This window comes from Ammodytes marinus (genome assembly GCF_949987685.1).
Source record: "Ammodytes marinus genome assembly, chromosome: 11".
NCBI classification, from domain to species: Eukaryota; Metazoa; Chordata; class Actinopteri; order Uranoscopiformes; family Ammodytidae; genus Ammodytes; species Ammodytes marinus.
Window position 1 is genome coordinate 8,613,961 of NC_137215.1, and position 17,264 is coordinate 8,631,224.

General features: G+C 38.3%; 1 protein-coding gene across 1 annotated transcript in view; it reads right to left on the reverse strand.

The window, feature by feature from the left end:
* Nucleotides 1–17,264, reverse strand: part of LOC307257194 (VPS10 domain-containing receptor SorCS1-like) — a gene marked incomplete at both ends in the record, with an annotated part of 46,731 nt that overhangs the window by 19,081 nt on the left and 10,386 nt on the right. The window contains 8 exons of the mRNA XM_080036346.1: nt 853–1,032; nt 2,181–2,270; nt 2,614–2,732; nt 3,290–3,354; nt 8,074–8,147; nt 9,632–9,790; nt 10,009–10,108; nt 12,396–12,463. Coding sequence (XP_079892472.1) covers nt 853–1,032; nt 2,181–2,270; nt 2,614–2,732; nt 3,290–3,354; nt 8,074–8,147; nt 9,632–9,790; nt 10,009–10,108; nt 12,396–12,463 — 855 coding nt within the window. The remainder of the gene's footprint in view (nt 1–852; nt 1,033–2,180; nt 2,271–2,613; nt 2,733–3,289; nt 3,355–8,073; nt 8,148–9,631; nt 9,791–10,008; nt 10,109–12,395; nt 12,464–17,264) is intronic.

Genomic DNA, 17,264 nt, shown 5'->3' on the forward strand with positions numbered 1-17,264 from the left:
TTGTTTGCATTTTCACTTCTGTTTCTTCACAAAGACATGAAAGTTAGGTGGAGTGGAGACTCTGACTTGCATGTGAATGTGAGTGGATTGTTGAATAAAAGTAAGAGGTGCTTTATGTAGGTGTACACCAAGTATAATTCTAATATGTTGTATTACTGTCCACTATCTTTCATATTAATCATCTATATCATCTTTGGAAATAACCCCTAGGAACACAAAGTAAGCTCCTTATCAAGATCTGCAACACTTATTCCATCATTTGATTAGTCCATAAACAGAAAATGTATTAGCAACTATTGTGATAGTCAATAAATCATAAGCCATTCATACAGTAAGTACAAACCAATCTCAACCTCAATGTGAAGTGACCAGTTTTGGGTTTTGGACAATGAAACAAGTTAGGTGGATAGTAATATGCTCTAGGAAATCACAGTAGGCAATTTACACGTGATACAGAATATCTGTTAGATGAATCAATAATGAAAATAATCTTTAGTTTCAGGTCTGCTCTCGACTAATACTTGTAGTTCCAACCAATAGTTCAAATACTGAGATAATATTATGAGGAGATGTATTTTTGTTCGATAAATTATCTAAAAAAATTAGGCGATTAACGTAAACCTGACTCACTCATTTATTTTCTAATTTAATGTAAAATGAACTAAGAGTAATCAAAATTTGGGCAGCATTGGAACATACCGAATATGCAAACTAGAGTGTAGAGTTTCCCAAATGAAAAATGTAAAAATGATAACGTGTCATTTCAACTAATTATAACAAATAGGATTGTACTAAACATTCATAACCCTGAACAACATGGCACCATCCAAACAGCTCTGCCCAGTATCCCACCTCATAGAGATCTATCATGATGTTGCCTTCAGGTCCTCCACTGCTCACTGCGTCCTCCAGCATCAGGGTAAAGAACAGGCCTCTAGACTCTGACATGTACAGGTTGTAGGAGTCGTTCTGGTGCCAGTCCTGAATCGCTGCCACCACCTGGTTATCATCTGTGCTGATTATCTGCAAGTCCTAAACACATGAAGTTCAGTTATCTTTATTAGTCAATTTACACAAGGCACATTGAAATCATCCTTTCACATATCCCCTCTCAAGTTACCACGCTTCGGAGGGGGTCAGACCGCAGGCTCAGCCATAGTACAGCGCCCCTGGAGCAGATCAGGGGTTAAGTGCCTTGCTCAAGGACACAACGGTAAAGAGATGGTGGGCACCGTAGATGTAATACCAGCCACCACTGGTTTTACTACTAACACCCTCCTGCCCAGTGCCGGGGATCGAACCAGCGACTTCATGGTTAGTAGACGGCCCCTCTTACTCGAGGTCATACCACCCTAAATTCATGAGGAGATGTCTGGATTAGTCAACTAAGTGGCCACTGACAAGGTTTACCAATTGATTTGAGGGAGTTCTCTGACTAATAAGACGTAGCAGTTGGCACAAAGCCGCCACAAAGCCACACAATTAGCCATTTGTCACTTCTTGACATGATTCAGTCAGGATCGGCAGGGATTAGGCCTCAGGCGTTTCATGCCATGTACTTAAAAAAAGAAGAAAGGCTCTGTTTTAATTTACTGCGACCCCTTCTCCAGAGTGAAGCGAGGTAGGGGATGTGTGTCCTTCTCAAGGAAACGTTGACAGAATACATGGATAGATGGATAGATTGATCGAAACAACACCGTGGGCACTAAATCTCTCCACCATGGCCAAGGCCTCTCAAAGCAATGAGCCACCCCGCTGTGCTTTTAGCAGATGAAAGTCAGTGGTGAACTGTTTTGAGCAAATGTAAATGGTCTTCTTCTGCTAAAAATGAATAAATAAAAGTTCCTTTGGAGTGTTGGGGAACACCGGCTGTGCAAGTAGTAAATATCTGCTGATACAGACTGGTAGGAGGGAGGGGCGACTGATTAAAAACTATGCATGGCTCTTAAATAAACACAAGATCTAAAGATGTAATTATGCATAGCTGAATCAATTTTACAGGAGGATAAGAATGCGGGGGAAAACACTAATGGATTTTCCAGCAAATATTATGACTAACTGGAAACAGCGCTATTTAAAATCATTCAAAAATGTGAGTGTTTTTTAACAGTAAAATTAATGTTGCACTTGTTCTGCTGCTTGGTCCTCTGCATGCGTGTGCTCAACTCCAGCAGTCTTACCTTTGGCAGTGTGTACTTGGGAAGCTTCATCGGGTAGAAAGCGTGTCTTTTGTAGGACACATAATGGACGGACTGGCCACCTATTGGCACCTGGAAAAAGTAGTACAGCGCAATTTGCAGTTCAATCACATTTCAGGCATTGTTCATAAACTTCACCGTGTGCACCGAACGCTGGCAGCATGTTTCAAACAATTTAGACCACCATTAAAACCCTGGGTTGGCTACTAATTAGGATGTTGCGCATTATGCCAGACTGTAGTCGTAGTATAATACACGACACCGCAATTTCAATTTCATGCCATCCTTTCCCAGGATAATGGCCCCTTTTAGTTAATGAAAAACCAGGACTGTACATTAAGATGCGATCGAATGCGGTGGTTTTACAGCTTTTAATTGTCTTTTAATGAAGCCAGACCTTGTAATAAAAACCCACCTGGATGAAAACGTATTCATCCTGAACCACCAGGGAATTGGGGATGATAAATCCAGGGAAAGGCTTGCCCTTGTTTCCATCAGAGCAGTTCTGAAGTTTACAAGTTATGTACTGTGACCCTGTGGGTAAACAAGAGATGAGTGCTAAAAATACAACAAAGAGAAACACAAACCACCTTTCTGTAGTCGAAAATCAATTTTTAGCATTGCCTCATCCTGATGGTATTAACTGAGGCACGGAGGGAAAATTTTGTGAGCCCATTCTTATTCTCACTAATACATAAAGTAGAGAGTGCTGTCTGAGTGTGTTAGCATCAGCCAAATGAGGCAGTCTCCCCAGGGACAGGGCATTAACACACAAGGCCTTATGGAAGCTGCACCCCCCCCCCCCCCCCACTCTGCACCGTGGCCGAGCAAAGAGCCAAGTCACATACTGGCCCTTGAAAAATGAATTAGATTGATCGCATGAGGAGTCTCCTGCATGCAGCCGTTACAGATGGGGAGGAGAGTTTTAGTACAGACAGAAAATAAAAGCTTTGATCTCTCACCAGTTTTTTTTTTTTTTTTAATTAAGGTTTTGGAATTAAAAATGTTGCTATATTTCTGTGAAATCTGTTCTCATATTGATTGAATTTTGACTAATCGGATTTTCTGTGCTGCATTAGTTTAATACTCACGTCTGTCAGAGATGCTGATCTCCAGGTGAATCATTCCTTGCTCTTTGTCTAAACCCAGCCGTGACCTGTGGCATCATGAAAGCAGTGAGAAAGATTAGTTTGCTCCATAAGAGGCAGTTTAAAAATGACATCATACATCGACATCTAGCTGAGTGGTTCCCTGCCTTGACCTGGTCAAACTCCCTTTCAATTTATTTTTATTTGAATTTTTTGGGAACCTTGGCACTTCAAGGATGTGTTTGGTGGTCAAAAGTTATGCTGCATTCAAATGGTGTCAGACTAATCAGAAAAATGTGTTCCTGACTAGGAAAACAGCTATCAACTTAATCAAAATAAAACGTGTCTATGTGGTGTCCATTTTGTTTCCACATTACGACTTAAAGCAAGTGAACACACCGGAAAAAACAACATCACAAACCATCTGAGGAGCACATGAATGCAGCATTAGTTTGTAATTCAAGAGTTTATCAAGTGGAGACTTACACATCTATATAACAATAGGTTGCACCACATGTAACACCGCATGCTGCACATCGTTTTGTCTTAGTTTTCAGGCGTGAGCAATGGCATTTATAATAACTATGTAAAAGTAGCATTCCTTTCGCTGATGGTCTTGTTTTCTGTAACAGGTCATTTATGAAGAGAGATATACGACTGTTTCATAAACACTTAACAGTTAGTCTCGTTAAGGTTATGCAGTATATATTGTCATTTTAACTTTCTTTCTTCCTTTATTGTGAACATCAGGTAGTTCAATAAGGCATCGAGGCATAAAGCCCTATCAATCGATGTTCCTTTCTGTCACAAGGCGTATTTGATAAAAGGATGCTGTGTAAACAACAAATACAAATAAAACCTTTAAGCTTTCTCAAGGCTTTTAGCTCACGGTAATAATTTCAGTTTTTCTGTTAACAGACGTTTGTGGTTTACATTAAAGAGTTAGATTTTCACACGGGAAATAAAAGACATTATCTTTACTGTTCTCCCGGGAGCGATAATACAACAGCCTAATCCATAAACACTGGCGTGACGGACATTTGACCCGCGCTGCACTTTATGGTTAAGGTGTACTTAGCCATTTCATTCACTTTCCATCGAGATTCTTCACGATAGTGGTTAAGTGCAGAGCGACAAGAGTGACCACTTGTTGTATTAATAGCCGCTGTTGTGACAGAAGATGGGTTTCTTCTCATTTTCCATACCGTGTCTGAACTATAATATAAAAAGCCCCCGTCCTGCTTCCCTCAGCACTCTGTAATTGCCCCGCAGCTCCATCTCTTTTAATGGACTTTCTGTCAAATACTTCATCCAATTCTATCAGTGAAAAGCGGCCCCCACTCTTAAATAAACCCCTGCAATGTTACACTGTGTTCTCCCATAACTAACGCCATGTCTGCCTAGCGAGGGTGCCTGTTCAAGTGTTTCTGTAAAATATGTTGGTTGGATTTTTTTTTCTTTTTTCTTTTTTCTTTTTTCTTTTTTCTTTTTTCTTTTTTCTTTTTTCTTTTTTCTTTTAGATAAGATGAGCAGTGCAGGTTGGGACAAAAGTATCTCGGGACGGGGAGTGTTTTTATTTTCAGTTCTAGTATGTTTTGGCGGATTTATTTATTTCCTCAAAGACAAAAGGAAGTAGGCTACATATTTGAACATAACATATCTGTTCTTTTGATGGATCATCTTGCAACACTCCAAGTTCAGAATGATGCTAAAGAAATCTCAGACACTCATTTCCTTATATAGCCTATTGAATATGCAGGAAATGATTGGAAATGTCTTGATATTAAAGATATTGTGAATTTAAGAATATGTATATACCTGTGAATATGTCTGAACAGCAGCTCACCAGAAAATATATTTAAATGGAGAACTTTAAGTGGACACCCCCTGGGCTGGTGCAGTGAAATCGATGTAATATTTATAGCGCTCAGTGCAAATTGTTCCCAATGTACGAGGAAAGGTTGTCTGATAGCTGATGTCTGGTACAAACGTAAATTACAGAACACATTCTCTCATGAAAGCAAACTGCTGCTGTGTAGGGTATAACGTGAAGCCGAGTTTAACTAAAAATCCGAGATGTCTACATGCACGGTTAAGCTTGGATATTACCATTAGCTTCAGAAACAGATTTAATTGTTTCCCTGTGGAGCCAAAAAATGCTTTGTTTGACTTGTTATTCAGGTAGGACTTTGAGGCAAATTTACTTTTTAAGTAATATGTCCTTCAATTCTGATGAGTTTTTCTGGATGGATGATTACAATAATAGCTTTGTTTTGGGCAGGGAACATTTTTGTGACAGTTTAATTTGTAGAAACATTGGACTGCAGAATCCTGTAATATTAATATACACATTAATACATTTAGTAGAAGAAGTTATGATTTTACATAACTACTTAAAAACACACCAGGGGTGAGTCACTTAGGTTTTAGCAGATGCTTTAACTGTGTTACCATTGGCCCAACGTCTACTGTTTACATTAGGAAAAACAAATTAGCCTCCATCCCCATTCAGAGATGAGTGTAACAGTATACATCCACTTTTCCTTGGAGAATTAAAACATCAGCCTCATTCAACAAGAGATTATCTTTGTGCTTTGTTTAGTCTCATATCGGCTTAGTCATCACCTCTGGCCTCAAGGGATTTTTATTCACTGTAATATTGTTATTAACATGTCGGGTCATTTCCCAGACCAATGCAAAACTTTCAAACCCGCGTACCACTCATCATTCCAACCTCCTTGAGTAATCTGTGGTTAGACTTTCTTATAGTTGAGAGTGTGTGAAAGAAATGGTAGCCAACAGCGGTAAAAATATATATAAATTTAGGAATTAAACATTTATCCTGCACCATTATCCTAGTACCGGCACCCAACAGCCGATAACACTGAAAGACTCAAAGAAAAACCCAGAAGCTGTCTCCCACATCATCAGTCCTCACGATTCTTTTCAATCTACCCCAGGTATCATGCAAGATTAATGAAAAACTGAGTGGTAATATTTGGATAAGATTTGATCTGTAATACACTGTGATATAGGCCAACAATATTTCATGAGCAGATCAATCCTTGAATTCAAAGGATCAAATATTAATCAGATGTGTTAAAAAAAGAACACACAGGTTATTTATTATCAACACCTCCTTTGAAATCTATCTCACTTTGGCATTCAATAATTAAAATTTGTAGCAAAGCAGTATTGGATTTACACAATTGGTGTCTTTATTGCTATCAGTGGGCCGTAACATTTACTCAAGTAATCCCTACACAAGCTACTAATTCATTTTCAAATCAGTATATTACATTTAAGAAAGGAAAGAAATATGATATTTTTAAAATACAAAACCACTTGATGTACTTATTTATTTTTGTCTGTGATTAATCATCTAACAGCTTTTCAGATTTACATTCTGACCCTTTAGAGGAGCCCAACACTTAGAATGAGAATCAGCGGACAGTATACAGTCATATGAAAAAGTTTGGGAACCCCTCTCAGCCGGCATTATAATTGACTCTGCTTTCACAAAAAAAAGATAAAAGTGGTATGTCTTTAATTTACTAGGAACAGCTAAGTACTGGGATGTTTTCCAAACAAAGATTTTTTGAAAAGCAGTATTTGGTTGTATGAAATAAAATAAAATGTGAAAAAATGGCTGTGCAAAAATATGGGTACCCTTGTGGTTTTGTTGATTTTAATGCCTGTAACAGCATGTAAAACTGATGACTTTAAACACAAAGTTGGTTGGATTATGTTGTTAAGCCTTGAACCTCATAGAAATGTCTGTTTAATCATGAGAAAATGTATTTTAGGTGCCTAAATGCAAGTTGCACTTCTTTTTGACTCTCTGCTGAAGTGAGACAGAATGGGATTTTCAAAACTGCTCCCAAAAGATCTTAAAAACAAAGATTATTCATTATCATGGTTTAGGGGAAGGCTACAAGAAGCTTTCCCAAAGGTTTCAATTGTCAATTTCTACTGTAAGGAACGTTGTCAGGGAATGGAAGGACACAGGCACAGTTGCAGTTAAACCCAGGTCTAGCAGACCAAGAAAAGTACAAGAGCGGCATATGCGGCGGATTGTGAGAATGGTTGCACACAACCCAAAGATCACCTCCAAAGACCTGCAAGAACATCTGGCTGCAGATTGTGTATCTGTACATGGTTCAACAAATCAGTGCAATGTTGCCGGCTGAGAGGGGTTCCCAAACTTTTTCATATGACTGTATGTATAAAGTAGTAGTAGTAGTATGACAGTTGATAAACAATATGATATTAGTTATACAGTAGGGGCAAGGTGATACTTTAGGTAGGCTTAATTTGACTGCTAATGCTTCTGAACTTTTACTTAAGTGAATGTTTAAATACAGCACTTTTACTTATTTTTACAATGTTGTACTGGTGCTTTAATAAAAACTGCAATATGTATTAAAACGACACTTAGCATTTTAGCCGAATTGTGAATAGGTTCTTGGTACCTAATGTTTTGTTAATATTAGTTTTAGAAGCTGTTGACCACGTACAAACAGGCAATGTCAACACAGTATAAGTCGATACTCTGGTAACGTTTAATAAAACATGTAAATGTGGTGGGAAGGCATTGCCCCCCCCCCCCTCCCTGTGCTCCTGTTGTCAACAGAAAGCTATAAATGCACACAATTATAATTTATTAATGAGCAGTGGTTCTGTTCGTTCCTGCTGTTTTTTTTTTCAGAACATCAACAAATATGCCGCAATATTGCAGCAAGAATGACCAAAAAAAACCTCTGTATATGATTGATAGTGGATCTCACCAGTAGAATCTGTTGGGGATGACGCCGACGTGCACAAGCTGCCATCTCCTTCCAAACTCAACAGAGACATAGAGCTGAACAAGAGAGAAATGCATTAACCAAATGAGTTACAGTATCAAATATTATCTTCAGAAAAATGAAAGGGAATTATTCCCTGATTTATGCTATGCCTAACTGTGTTATCAATGAGCTGTCACATTCAGTGTGGTGATGTTTTTGAATATTTCACTTCTGAGTGTATACTTTATGTGAAAATGCATCAGTGATGAGAAAATCCATCAGTCCTTGTGAAAATACAGTGAATTTCTTGAGCTGGGTCTTTAAAATGAAAAATAAATTAGTGAAGTTAATTCATTCTGATGCCTTGGGAAAAAAAGAGGGAAGGGAGGACATACACATTGGCATCTGTATACAAATCAAAGTGTCTCCTTTTTCACTGTAACTCAGCAGGATTTTGGTCTAATTGGCTTTATAAAATCCCTCCTTTAACTGTCTCTGTAATATCTTTTTTTTATCCTTTAAAGCCATTAGAATCCTTTTTTTCATACTGCAAAGTTGGACTTGTGTCCAAGCATTCAGATGGCCTGTCATTTTGCCATAACGATCGAGCAGCAAGCAACCTAAGCTCGGAGCTTTACTCGGATAAGCAACAACACATTTTGACTCATCCAAGAGCTTTAAACGTTGCAACAACAAACAATACATTTTCAATCGCAACAACCAAGCTCAGATTCATTTCAGCACGGACAAAAGAGGTATGAAAAAAATCCAATAAAATTGATGAAATTTGGCTTTGCAGAGAGTACAGAATGACCAGAAGACACAACTTCTCAAGAGCATCTTTATTTTGCCCTGCCGATGGCTGTCAACTAAACTTTCATCTTCCCCCATGCACCATTTATCTCACTTCTCAGACCTTGACTGCTTTTCTCTCGGAAAAAAAATAAAGTCCTCCGATATCAGGTCGCAGAGGCCGAGTTTGATGCCTGTGCCATTGAATGAAGCAGACAGCAGAGTTTTCACACTGAGTAATGGTAGGTGGGTGTGTGTTTACGCTCTGCAGTTGTGTGTGAGCTTGTGAATTGTTTGGGCGTGTCTCGCCTTGATAACTTTCCCTCCCTGTGCTGTCTAAGGACACATCCAATCAAAGTTTGGAGTACACAGCCAGACCTTATGACTTGCTTAAAGGAGCCAGCTGACCAGTCCCCTCTGTTTTGGCAAGTGATAGCCTTGGTTTAAGTGGCAGATGTTTTCGCTCATGGGGACCGTCTCTCCTGAAAGCTAGCCGCTATTATCAAAATGAATGCTTTCGACCGTGACACCAACCTATGTTTTGTATGATTTTATAGAGACATTTAAATTGTCGTGACCCAACAGGCCTTTGATTTATCATTTGGAACAACAATCTGGCAGAGCACTCACGCCAACCCAATGGGAACACGACAAGCAGCAAGTGCCATACACAGCAGCCCTTACTCCTACCCAGAGATTTTCTTTTTCTGTCACATATTCAGTTTTTTATTCCAGCTATTTCATGCCATCTGACAGCCACACATACCTTTTGGTCATGGCTGTAAGCCAGGATCCAGTCCTCCTGCTCGGGGTGAAAAAGCAGGCTGAGGATATCAAAAGCTAAGCTGTGCTTCTGATAGGACGCCCCCTCGTCAAGGCTAATGAGCAGGCTGCTCTCCACCTCTGGGTCCGTAAGTAACATGATCTGAAACCAGACAACAAAGGAGACTGTGGTGGATATCAGCGGACCACCTTGACAGCATCCATTCCACTGGGCTTAAGCGTGCGTGTGCAGTGAGCTGCTTGGTTCAAGCTTCAACAGAGCTGCCATGTAGTGAAAATAATAATTCTGCCAAACAGTGATAATAATTTATACTATAGAGACAGGATTTTGCATAACATGCACATAGAAAAAAAACGTACCTTCCTTTTGTTGTTCGGACTCACGTACAAGTAGCTCAGTATGGTTTTTTGCCCGACTTTCTCATTGAGTTTCTCATATGTGGTCCCATAGTCAGTTGACCTGAAATTCAAATATAGGACAAAAGTAAATAGGTTGATGAGGAGAGTAATGGAGAATGAAGCGACACGGACTTAACAGCACTAGTTAAGATGCTGACGGTATCATTAAGGATATCAGGCAAGCAGAAAATTGCGACAGCAGAAGTCATGAAGCAATTTGCTAGATGGATGGAGATTTTTTTAATTATCAAAATAAACAAGAATATCCTGTGCTGCGAGAGGATAGGTAGTTTTATTATTATTATTATAAGTAGTATTAGTACATGTATTGATGCTTTAGGCTAAAAAAAAATATTCTTTTGGTAGTGACTTTTATTTTTTATAAGTCAAATGAAGGAGGTGGGAGACATATTCGCCTGTTGGCTGGAGAGAAAAATACTTAATAGAAACTAGAGATGTGCTCAAAAATAATGACTGTTGAACTGCTTTGCTGAATCCATTTATAATCACTAAATTAGATACCCGTGTCACTTGCTTGGTGACATTTCAGAAACAAGCGGCCATGACATTCTTTTAAATGAATAATAAAAACACGTTTGGGGATTCATGGATTTTTAAAGGATCTTTGGTTTTCCATGTGTTACAGAGCATAACAATATATTGTAATCAGTCAGCAGATGCAGACCAACATTATTATTCATTAATATAAATCCAGTATTTGATTTGTTTGGTCTCTGCCACCTAATATGGGAAATATCTGGTTCTTTATCTGTCGTTACACTATGTTCATGAGCTGATGCCAAGCTGTGTTTGTTTACTGTTTGGTTCTGAGCAGGTTTGGTGTAAGTTGTGGGCCAGACAAACACATCAATCTGTCACTAAAAGCTCTTTGAAGAATTCTCCTTAAGATGCAGCTGATTCTCTGTAGATTCATCACAATGAGTGACCCCCTTCTTTATCATTCTGTTCTCACATTGTCATTAAATACATTGTAATTCTAAATAAAAAAGGTGCTAAATTAAGACATAGGCAAGGCAAGTTTATTTATATAGCACAATTCAGACACAAGGCCACTCAAAGTGCTTTACAGGGGCAAGATTAGAATACATAAAACACATTATAAAACATTTAAAAGTGAATAAAAGAAGCAAATAAAATAAAAATTGCAGGTTAAAATGGAAACAAAAAAGTCTTCAGACTCGATTTAAAAGAACTGAGAGTTGCAGCAGACCTAAAGTTTTCTGGGAGTTTGTTCCAGATTTTTGGTGCATAATAACTAAAAGCTGCTTCTCCTTGTTTAGTCCTAACTCTAGGGACTGTAAGTAGACCTGTCCCAGACGACCTAAGGGCTCTGGACGGTTCATAACGTATCAGCATATCAGTAATGTATTTTGGCCCTAAACCATTTAGTGCTTTATAAACCAACATCAGTATTTTGAAATCAATTCTTTGAGTGACTGGAAGCCAGTGTAAAGACCTCAGAACTGGGGTAATGTGATCCACACTTTTTTGGTCCTAGTGAGGACTCGAGCAGCAGCGTTCTGAATTAGCTGAAGCTGTCTGATAGATTTTTTTGGAAGGCCAGCAAGGACACTGTTACAGTAGTCAAGTCTACTAAAGATAAATGCATGGATAAGTTTTTCTAAATCTTGCTGAGACATAAGCCCTTTAATTCTTGATATGTTTTTTAGGTGGTAGTAGGCCAATTTATTAATTGATTTAATGTGTTTCTTGAAATTCAAGTCGGAGTCTACGACAACACCAAGATTTCTGGCTTGGGGTGTGGTTTCTAACATAAAGGATGTCAGCTGTGCGCTGACTTTTAATTGTTCATCTTTGGCACCAAAGACAATTACTTCAGTTTTGTCGTTGTTTAATTGAAGGAAATTTTGGCACATCCAATCATTGATTTGTTCAATGCACTTACTCAGTGCCTGTATCGGACATATACAAACATATACAGTATTATACTGTACATATACTGTATATATATATATATATATATATATATATATATATATATAGTCCTTTTGTTTGTTTAATTGCACAGCAGTGAAGTTGAACCTACTGTTAGCAATATTTATAAATAAACATTTATATAACCCCAATAATATAAATTAAAATGGACTTAATTGGAAATAAGCAGGGGTAATGCTGCATAAAAAGTGCTATCAACACCAAACATTTTATATTGCCTTGTTTTTTTAGCCAGGGTTTTATGAGAAGAGAATTGTCATTTTCTGTTACGGTTCGAGTCGTTACATTACAAATCCTATATATTGTCTATAACACCTCTATCTGATTTGATGCAGCTTCTATGGAAGGTAATGAAAGACGAATGATCTTACCTCCATAAAGAACTCTCTGTTACTCGGCCCGAGTTGAAGTCGTAGTATTTTGTCAACATGAGGATCACCTACAGAGCAGATCAAACAGATTACTAGCTTCCAAGGAGTGTGTATCATCAATTCCAAGAAACAGCAGTGATGAAGTGTCACATGGTGAAACAAAAGAGCCGAGACGTCCGTGCACATCTTTTTAAAGCTCCCTGACAGCTATACGGCTTTATTAAAAACCAAAAAGAACCTGTGACGGCGTGTCATCCCAATGCACTGCGTTTTTTCATAAAAAAGCCACACAACCTTGGACAAATTCGCTGGGGATAGGCCGATCACGTATGTATGTTATGATGCTTTTGAAGATTCTAGCAAACACGACCACTGGTTTAAAAAATAAATAAATAAAAAACTATGACTTAATGAATAAATAAGTCGGCGTGAAAATTCATTTCAGGCACAGAGAAACAGACCTCGTAAATATCTGGGCATCTTTTTTTGGTTAAGAGGATCATAAAAAGTGACATAGTCCTATTCGTGGTTTACAATAAACAGGCCTTCACTTAATACACAGCTGTAGATTTTCAAAATGTCTTTTAAATTACCCCCCAGATGCTAATGGATGGCTCACTATGGACCTTTAATTTGAAGAGGAGCTATTTTCATGAGCAAACACCAGAACCTAAATCAAAGCCTGTGTGTGGTTATTTGCATATAGTTACGGATGCATAAGGTCATGTTGACATACATCTAACTTTGTTTCCAGTGAGGCAATGATACAAAGGAAAAAACCTGCAATTACTACAATAGCTTTTCAGCTTTTTCGCAGTGATTCGTGGCATTTTATCAACTTACAACAGCCCTTTACACATAAGAACTGTTGTTCACGTTGTGCCCTTCACCCCGTATACACATTAATCGCTCAAGCAAAGCCCTGCCTGCACCGTGCAATCATAAAACCTGCGGATTATATAGCTCTCGTGGGAAGCCACACTGGGCATCTTGTTCAGCTTTTCACAGCAATCTTCTAATTATAAAGTCCTATGAGTGTTTGGGGTAACATTCCCTGTAACAAGTGAGGACTCCATCATGTAAACAAGAAATTTGAACTTTTATAAAACCCTTGCATGCGCAGTTTTTTGTACACATTCCAAACAGCAGACAGACACATTCTAGGCTTGGGCTCAAATCAAACAAGTCGATCCTCCTTGGTGTGTGCCAGATAAAAAGACCACTCTTGAAACTGCTTCAGTGAAACAGAACGGTGACAGACACACACTGTGCACACATGACGCTCCTCAAGGTCACCTGTGTGCAGGTGACTGCAGCATTTAGCGGTAAAAACAGATTCAAAAAACAACAGCACCCCAAGTCCTTTCAAGCTAAATGAGTCAACACAGACTCTGATTTATAAATACAAAACATTATAAGTCCTAAATATATGCTTCTCTTAATTGATTTATTTAATTCCCAAAATGAAATCTAGTGAAGAATCCTTTCTATTGCTGGGAAATCCAGTTCCTTATTAAGTAAGCTCACTAACGTTTTATTATGTATATGTATGTATGTATATAGGGTTGCAACTAACGATTCTTTTTCGCGGTTGGTTTGGTTTATAAAACATCTAATATAATGTTGCTTATCACAATTTTCCAGAGCCTAAGGCAAGTTGTATAAATATATCCAGTTTTGTCTGAAATCCAAAACCCGAAAGATGTTCTATTTATAATGATATAGCAAAGAAGAGCTGCAAATTCGCACAAATAAGGAGCTAGAAAGAGATATTTTCTCAATTTCCACAATAACTCGAACAATCAAACAAATGCTGTTTCCTACCATTTGCCTATTTGCGTTTTCCACTATAGCATGAAGTGTTATCTGCAGCAAATATCAACTTATATATTGTAAATATGAAATCACCAACTTCATTGCAACGCCACACGTTTCCAAAGAACCTCTTGCTGTTAATAATGCGATGAATTTAATAGTTTTGCTTTATGACCTAATTATTGCCCTCATTGTAAATGAGGGTTAGAAACTCTTGACTCTGGCTATTACTTTGTGCTGAATGCATGAAATCCTTTATATGAGCTCTAGTCCAGAGATTATCCATGTAGTTCCTTTATAACTATGATACTAAGTGTCCAGACTGGGTTGCAGAGATTTATGGTCTTCGAATAAAATGGCCTTTATACCTTCCAGAAGTCATACCCTCATGGACACTGTCATACACAATAAAACCACCCGCAGCCGTTGGAAAATTAGGAAAAAATATATCCCCCCATTCTGTACGGCAATTAACTTTATGCATTTACTTGGAAGGGATCCAGGTTTAAAGTCAGATATAATTTGCATCCGCCTTATTGCACGGCTGGAAAAGTTTCTGGTGGGTGTTGAAAGTGAAAGGTGAAGCCCCATGGCTGCACTTAACGCATCAATACCGCCATTCAATATTCACTTTGTAGGTATTTCTGTGTGTGACAAAGGTGTTTGAAGTAGAGCATGTCACATAGGCCTTTATGTTGCCTATTTGAAACCACCAGACAAAAGGCTCTTCTCTTAATGATCACACCGGTACACAGGATAACGGCACAATTTACCCTCTGAATTTAAATAATAATGCCATACGCATTAGCATATCTTTCCCTTTGATTAAAAAACAAACAAAAGGTGAGAGATTGGATGCCTGCTACCATGTAATGCATGTTAGACTGCGGTGGCACCGCCATATCTCCAAACTGGATTACTTGACACCCAAGAGCAAGCAAATTGATTTTTCAAACCCTTAATCCTTTGTAAATCTTAAACCTTGGAGGTAAATGGACTGGGATGAATTTCGATCATTACGTAAGAATGAATGGTGGTTTAATGGTGAGTTAAAGGGCTTAGAGTCAGGAGATTACTGTTGCTACGGGATGGGGTAGAGGTAGCACAAGAGGGGACGGTGGGAGGGGGGTATGTTATGGAAGGATATGAACACCTGAGACAAATTAAAGGAGCGACAAAGTACACATTGCAATTCATTCCATACCCTCACCAAGCCGTTGATCCGGCCTTATCAGCTGTTGGCATTAAGTTGCCTCATCAATAAAACTGTCATCACATTTAGCCAACGCAATTAAACAGATGGATGATTCCATGAGAGCAATTTTTATTGGAGTTACTGACTGGAATATTAATAATGAAAAGACTAATGTGACATATCATAAATTGGTCCAATACAATGGAAGTAAATAAATATCAAAATGTACTTTCATATATTGCAGAAACAATGTTGTGGTTAATCTAGATAATCAACAGGCTTCATTGGAATAAAAACAAGCAAATAATTGTCAACCTCACTGTCAACGTCTGTGGATAATCCAGAGTATCTCAACCCTTCAAATAACAAGTTGTTGATGTATTCACCCTTTGTTTACCCTAAACCTACATTAAATCATTTGTTCGGTGTTACACAGCGTCGAGGCACACACCAAACCAATTTCATAATTTCGGTTGTCTTAAATTTGGTTCACTTTTTCTTATTAGCAGTATGGCCCCCGTCCAATGAATAAACAACTAATTTGTAAAACACTAGTTATCAATACTTAGAAAACAATTCAACTGAAAGTGTCTGCTCCGTGCAATGGCAAAGCAGGGTCCTGTCACAGAGCAGCGTAGTTTAATGACAAGAGAGTTTACCAACAAAACCATGGTGGAGGATTTGGTTTCAAAGTGGAAACCAAATGCTCATATTTGGCAATATTTTAGGATTTAAACCCAAGGCTAATAGGGAACCTGAGAACATAAACGAGGCAATCTGCAAACCTTTTATGATGTAGGCGGCAGCAACGGGAGGTGACACTTCTCACTTACACACACACACCTTAGAGTGCACCACAAGAGTGAAGTTGGCCCGCAGCAGCGAAATCTCAACCCGAGAGTTATTTAAAACTGTATTTATTTGTGTTAATTTATATCACAGGCATGCAGCCGGCAGCACAAGTCGACAATGCAAATCACGCTGTCATTTTTATTCTTTATTAAAAGTTCAGAGAGTTTGTCAATGCACTGTTTTATTGTTGATGTGTTTTTCATTTAAAAAATAAATAATTTCACAACCTCCTAAGCATTCATTTTGTTTAAAAAGTATAGGATCTAAAGTTCAAGATCAAATTAGATAAACATCAAGATTATTTATTCATTTTTTTTATGTCCGGTCAGTGTCAGCAGTAATATCAGTGTTGTCACTAGTTTATTACCCAGTGGGAAAATGTCCACACCGTGGCATCCCTAGTGAGAGTAAATCAAAACAATAAAGTCGCGGGCCATAAATTCCCAAAACAATGAGCAAATATATGCCAAACATCTCTGTAGATCTGAGGGTAACTGAATAATAATTCTCTATGGGTTGAGCTATGCTACACAGACAGGTAGTCATGAAGGCAGCCTCAATTATGTACTTAAACATTTTTTAATTTTCATTAGACATCAATTTTCTTGTTATGATGATATTCAAATGAGTGACATTGAATGTCACTACTAAGACAAACTAATTGTCAGGGGAAGAGTAAGAACACCTGCTTTAAGATATCAACACCACAGAAGTGTCAACAATGTGACAGTGGATGCCCTCCAAGCAATAGAAATAAAACACGGCATGGCAAGCAAATTCAAAGAGCCCTAGGGCCGGTGTAGCATAAGGCATGGAACTTCACCTGATAAAATGGCCACATTAAACGGCATCATTTAGCACCTTTTAAAAAGAAAGACATTTCTTTTTCTATTACATCGTTTACAGCCTTGCGACTCTCTCCTCTCTGCAGTATAAAGCCCATCCTCGTATACTTCAATACCACCTCGGAGAGACATGGAAGGTACAGAGGCTTTTGTCTGTCACAA